Source organism: Magnolia sinica, chromosome 19 (assembly GCF_029962835.1).
Source record: "Magnolia sinica isolate HGM2019 chromosome 19, MsV1, whole genome shotgun sequence".
In the NCBI taxonomy this organism is placed as follows: domain Eukaryota; kingdom Viridiplantae; phylum Streptophyta; class Magnoliopsida; order Magnoliales; family Magnoliaceae; genus Magnolia; species Magnolia sinica.
Window position 1 is genome coordinate 15,240,201 of NC_080591.1, and position 6,173 is coordinate 15,246,373.

General features: G+C 39.5%; 1 protein-coding gene across 1 annotated transcript; it reads right to left on the bottom strand.

Moving 5' to 3' along the window:
• Positions 1-1,744: 1,744 nt before the first annotated feature.
• On the bottom strand, positions 1,745-5,374 carry LOC131235182 (cytochrome P450 93A3-like). Its single transcript, XM_058232325.1, has 2 exons — positions 4,446-5,374; positions 1,745-2,700 (listed from the first exon to the last, which is right to left on the bottom strand). The coding sequence occupies exons 1-2, from the start codon at positions 5,364-5,366 to the stop codon at positions 2,053-2,055; spliced, it is 1,569 nt and encodes a 522-aa protein (XP_058088308.1). The 5' UTR covers positions 5,367-5,374; the 3' UTR covers positions 1,745-2,052.
• Positions 5,375-6,173: the final 799 nt, after the last annotated feature.

Below are 6,173 nucleotides of genomic sequence, written 5' to 3' on the forward strand. Positions count from 1 at the left end.
TACAACACAATAGCAGTGTCACATATAATGAAGTTCTTTTAATGATTAAAATAAAGTTTTAATGGTTGAAAACCGTTGTATACTCAATTAAAACCTTTTGAGTGCAGGGTCATGCATGTAGTAAAGAAACTTGAGGATTCCTTGATATAATAAATCTAACCATAAAGCAAGTCACATGGAGCTACTAGATAGGAGATGCTGCCTCCAAATTAGCGATAACACATCGATGGAGCTGCTAGATAGGAGGCACTGATGGGTGACGAAGGCCGGCAAGAGAAGCTGTGGATAGAAAAGGGCTTTGGAAAACCCTAATCTCAAACACCCTCTCCTCTCCCTCGTTGATCGAGCACAAAGGGGGGAGAAACCCTAACCCTAATTAGTGTTGTATCTGCCCTCCGTTCCGGTCCAAAAATTATCAATGGCATGTCGGATAACTGCCCGAATTGTGGTCGAAGAAGGAGGGATTCATAGGAATCCATGGAAGCATGTCTCTGCTAGACACCGGATCCGAAAGAGAGAGGTCAAGATAGGCCGTGGATGGCCATGAATGGCAATCAGACACCGACAATAAGGAACAAGGCTATATAATATTATAGCAAACCCAAATGTACGACATGATAATGCAGTAGAACCACTTCTCTTTTTCGTCTTCCTCTTTATTTCTCATTTCTGATGGCCATGGCTGCCATCAAGAACTTCGCAATGAAAACCCCAAGACGACAACATATATTGATGGGGTTTAAATAATCCCTAATTTGGATCTCATGGATGGTGGCAATAACAACATATGCTGCTGTCGCTGATTAAAACCAAATTCGAACTCTAATTCACAGGAGATCGATGATCCAGATCTGAGGCTGGACGTCCTTGAATGGACAATACAGGTCTGGGCCAAAAAATCTCTGATCAATTTGAGTAGATCCACCATAACCGATGCATAGTAAGCTCCGATACCAACTGTAAATCTAGCATCAATTATGAATCTGGTCCATTAATTATAAATCCATAGTTCATTAAATAGGATTTTGCTTAATATAGTGGTTTTTTCTGATGAAGAATCTTATCCCGGTAAATTTTATGCAGAATTGAAACAGACCGAGTTATGTATCGAGTATGGAAATCAAATAATTGAATTAAAGGCGTACTTGATTGAAAAGCCATAGCTATATAGAAGATAGCCAGAATCTTTCTCACCTTACACACTTAGAGAACCATCGGGATGAGAATAAAAGCTTCTGTTATATGTAGGCTTGGGGACCCAACCATGTTTATATAGTTTAGAATGTTGAAGAGTTTGGAACCCATCGAAACTCCTCTTTCTAAGGCTCCACACGAATTTGGTAATCCTAGTCCAACTAGAACATACCGTTATAGTACACTACCCCTTATATGATTTTGGATAAATTACAACTGAGTGGGGTCCACTGGTACTTCAGATCACACTATCCAACTCTTAGGATAATCCAAACTGTTGATCAATAAGGCCCACCTTATAGAATTCTTACAATCCCAAACATGGGAATTGGATGGTCAAAATACCATGGTATTTCTAGAGATGTAATTATTATGCAATAATGTTAATCCCATCCAATACAATTCCATACCATTTAATCCCACGGACCAACGTGCCCTAAAAATATTTGCAGTCATTACAAACTCAATAAAACCCTTAACCAAAAAATAGAAAGTATTTTTTTTTTCTATTGATTTGATATTCTCATCTAAGTTACTTGTTGACCAGGACAAATAGGTAATGTAATTTGTAATCATTGCAATAATATAACACATGACAGCACAACACAGCTATCCAAAACATTCTCAATCTCAACACTTCCTACAATTTTAAGTCAAGAATACAAGCCTAATCTCCTTTTTTTCAGTATGAAACTGGATGTCCTCAATCGTGATTATTTTTAATGCGTTTCCTTCCATTATTTTTGGTCCACATTTTTCTTCCTACTGTTCTGAGACCACCTTCTTGCCAAAGCCATATCTCAATCCTCAATCATGCCACATGAGAGCTAAAGCACAAAACCAACTTGATTGCATGTTCTAAGTTGAAGTAGCCAATGGATTACGGTGGGTGGTGGGAATGTAATACAACGGACCGTCCATCCGTAGCGTTAATCCCACACTCTCCTTCATATCAATCTTAGACTGGCCCATTGATCCATCATACTGCCAATCGAAGCACTGAACCAAGGCAGCAATCGTCGCATGTATCACATGCAATGCAAGAGATATCCCAGGGCATATTCTCCTTCCACTCCCGAATGGTATAAGTTCGAAGTTCTGGCCTTTGAGATCGATGGCAGATTGGCTACTCACCATGTTTGAATTTAAGAACCTCTCTGGTTGGAACTCAAGTGGGCTTTTCCAATATTCGGGGTCTCTTCCAATAGCCCAAACATTAATGAAAATCTTGGTTTTGTGGGGTATGGAGAAGCCTTCTATGTTGCAGTCTTGAATGCTTTCTCTTAGGATGAGAGGAACGGTTGGGTGAAGCCTTAGAGTTTCTTTTACAATTGCTTGAATGTAATGGAGATTGGGAATGTCTGATTCTTCAACGAGTCGATCTTTCCCGACGATTGACTCGATCTCTTCTCTAGCCTTCTTGAGTACATCAGGATGGCGGATGAGCTCTGAGAGGGCCCATTGCATGGTCGTCGACGAAGTTTCGGTCCCACCAATGAAGAGATCCTAGGACAAGCACAAAATAACAAATTGAGCCAAGGACATTTTATAAATGGGATTGAACTCCCAGCTTAGAATATCGATTGATAGAGGGTTTGTTAATCTCATACTCTTGTGGATTCCCTTCCCATCCACGCTTGTTACTGACTCTACTGGATTTCACCAAGATTTGAGAAAAATTCAATTTGGTCATGACTCAATCAAAACTGGAGAAAACCTCTGGTTGACTCAGACCCAAAAATAAATAAAAATAAATAAAAAATCAAACGTTGGAAAAAAAAATGACAAAACTTGACATTATTTATATATTTGAGATTTTTACCATAAAATTCTTCAGAAATTATGATTTTACCAAATAGTGCCTCTAAGAAATGCCACGAAGTACTTTTCAAGTGGAGAAATTACCATAATGTCCATTGTGTGTGTGTGTGTGTATATATATATATATATTTCTAAGTGGTGATTGTTAGGCCCATATGATGTTTATATGATATCCAACTCATGATATTTGTATGATATCCAAATCCTTTGATAGATGTAATCTGTCATGGCATTCAAAATAACAAAAAATTTGATCGATCTAAACATAAGGTGAACCACACTATAAAAAATAATGTACACTACTTGAAAATTTTAAAAATCATGTGTAGCGCATCTGGCAATTTGATCTGAAAGATTTTTTATTAGTGTGGTTATCGTGGATGAGTGTATATGTTTGATAGGTTGGATGTCATACATATCCCATGCGGGCTCCAAAATTTTCTACTTTTTAAAGAAAAACAATATATGAGAATACTTTGGTTTATTTCTTGAAAGCACTATCCAAGTATTTTGTGGTCCACCAAAGGTGTGAAATGGCCTGATTTTCAAACCATAACATTTGAATGCTTTCCCCAACCAATGGAAAGATCTAATTTGGCACATGTGTTTATGTGTTGATGGCAAGGCCTCTAATGAGCTATGGAATTAGCAAAACTCATTGTTGATCGGGTATTAGAAAGTTAATACATGGTAATCAAAGAGCATCATGTCAATAAATAGATAGCTTTTCTCGTAGACATCATTTAATTTCCAATAAATTGATAATATTAGTTAGCACTTCAACAACTTGTTTATTTCAACTCCAATGTTAAACCTTATGAGATTACATTGTAGAAATTGTAACTTGTTTATTTCAAGAATTTATATGAAAGAGAGTGGGAGTTCCATGAAAGATCTATATAGATCTTAACAGATATACCTCTTAACAAAGAAGAAAATATTCTAATTTAATAAAATTACCATAATCTATTCACAATAATAGCAAACTCAATTTCTATGGAAATCAAATTCATTTCCAGCATGTAGAACGTTCGAAGTGCCGGGCTATAGATGTAGCATTAGTGGCAGTAGTTACTATGGGCACCCACCATCTTTTGGCAGCAATTGTGGATGGACCACAGCCTTTATCATGCTAAAAAGATAATCAACAACATTAACATGGTTTCAAACTTAAAATTATCGAAAAATTTATTTTAAATGTTCCAAATTCAACCATGAATATCAATATTAGGAATCATCAATTCATCCTGGTCTCTCAACTGTGGCCCATCAAATATAGTTCGTCATTGATCGATAGATCATCGTTCAACGAATATCTTCGGCCGATGATCCTAAGTCCCAACTTACACAAATTGAAATTCAGAAATTTAACTTGATGAAATTTTAGTGATGGAAAAAGAAGAAGAAGAAGAAGAGAAGATGGTCCTCACCAGAAAGAAAGCTTTAAGACTGCCTCTACTTAATTTCAACTCTGCGGTTTCATCTTGAGTAATCTTGATCACAGTGTCCATCAAGTCCTCATCGATCCCATCGACACCATCCATCTCTTTCTTCATCTTCTTCTCCTCATGCTCCTTCAAGATCTTCTCCATAATGTCCATGAACCTCTCATACGCAACATTTAGCCTCTTCCCGTACCCGAACAAATCCAAATACCTCCATGAATGCAATATATGAACAAAATTCAATCTCCCACCCATCTCCACAACCTCCTCCACCAGCTTCCTACACTCATCGGCGTCGTTCTCACTACCTGAGCACCTCATGCTCATAACCATCCTACATATGATGTTGTTCGTTAGAGCAGTAAGTGTCCCCTTAATATCGACCTGCTCTCCATATCTAGACTTCTCGAAGAAATGGCCCAACAGCGAACGAATCTCCTCTTGCCGAATCTTCATCGATTGGTCTAATTTCTTGCTTGAGAAGAGCTCAGAGACACATAGTTTCTTCATGAACTTCCAGTATGGACTGTATGGAGCGAACGCGAATCCTGTACAGGCATTGGGGACATAGTCTTGTGCCACTAAGTGGGGCCGAGACGCGAAATTGAGATCATGGGCCTTAAGGAATTCTCTAGCCATCTTGGGTGAGGAGACGACGATAACGGATCCAAGAGTTCCGAGGCGTAGGTGGATGAGTGGGCCATAACGCTTGGAGAGGTGGTGGAGGGATCGATGGATGAGTGGTCCAAGCAGATAGAGATGGCCCAATATTGGAAGAGCTAGTGGGCTCGGTGGAAGGCGCGCTGTTCGATAATTCACATAGCGCTTGAAGAAAGATCCGAGTAGGAGGAATGTAAGAAGCCAGAGCAAGAATAACTTGGCGTAGGATTCCATGTCCAAAGCCATGAAAGAAACTTGGAAGTTGGTTTTTGTTGCATGGACTAACCTTGTTCTCTATTTATAAGTAGGGCTGTCAATGGGCCGGTTATCCCAACGGGCCTTCGGGCTTGGCCCGTTTTGGGCTGGGTTTGGAGTGGTATGTCAGGCCCGACGGTCAGGATCGGGCTTAAATCAGGAGTCTCATTGTAAATTGGGCCAGACTTGGACTTACTCCCCAAAAGCCCATAAACCGGCCCGGCCCAATATTTCTTTTCTTAACCCCTCTCTCTCTCTCTCTCTCTCTCTCTCTCTCTCTCACATATTGAGGGCTTGGGCTCGGGCGGACTTGGGTCGGACTTTGTGCGAATGTCCCGGGCGGACAGGGCTTTCTATTTCAGCCCGCATAGGGCCCATCTGGATTTGGGCTTAGGTTCGGAATTACAAGCCAGCTTGGACAGATTTTGGCCCGGTCTTAACCCGGCCCATTGACAGCCCAATTAATAAGGAAGAGAAACGCTCCAGTGCTCTCTCAGAGTGCTATAAGTTATAGTGCTCCTAGTTGCACGGATTCACTTGGACAGTTCTATTGATTGATCTGAACTGTCCATTAAGTCCAGAATATACTTCATGGCTTATCATGAAAAAATTTCACTGATCAGATGATCCATTCTACCTTTGATTTTTCTTATTTTTTCTAGCCGTCCATTTTCCAATCCATGTATCCTTATGATTGCCTAACAAATGCGATTCTTATAATTCTAAGCAATCCATAATGTTCCCTAACATAGATATGGATTAAAGTGTTGATTGGACATACTTTTGTATAAATAATGT

Coding starts and splice junctions, on each gene's coding strand:
- LOC131235182 (XM_058232325.1), bottom strand. CDS start 5,366: ATGGCTTTGGACATGGAATCCTACGCCAAGTTATTCTTGCTCTGGCTT. Junction 2,701..4,445: donor GTCTTAAAGCTTTCTTTCTG/GTGAGGACCATC, acceptor TGCTTGTCCTAG/GATCTCTTCATTGGTGGGAC.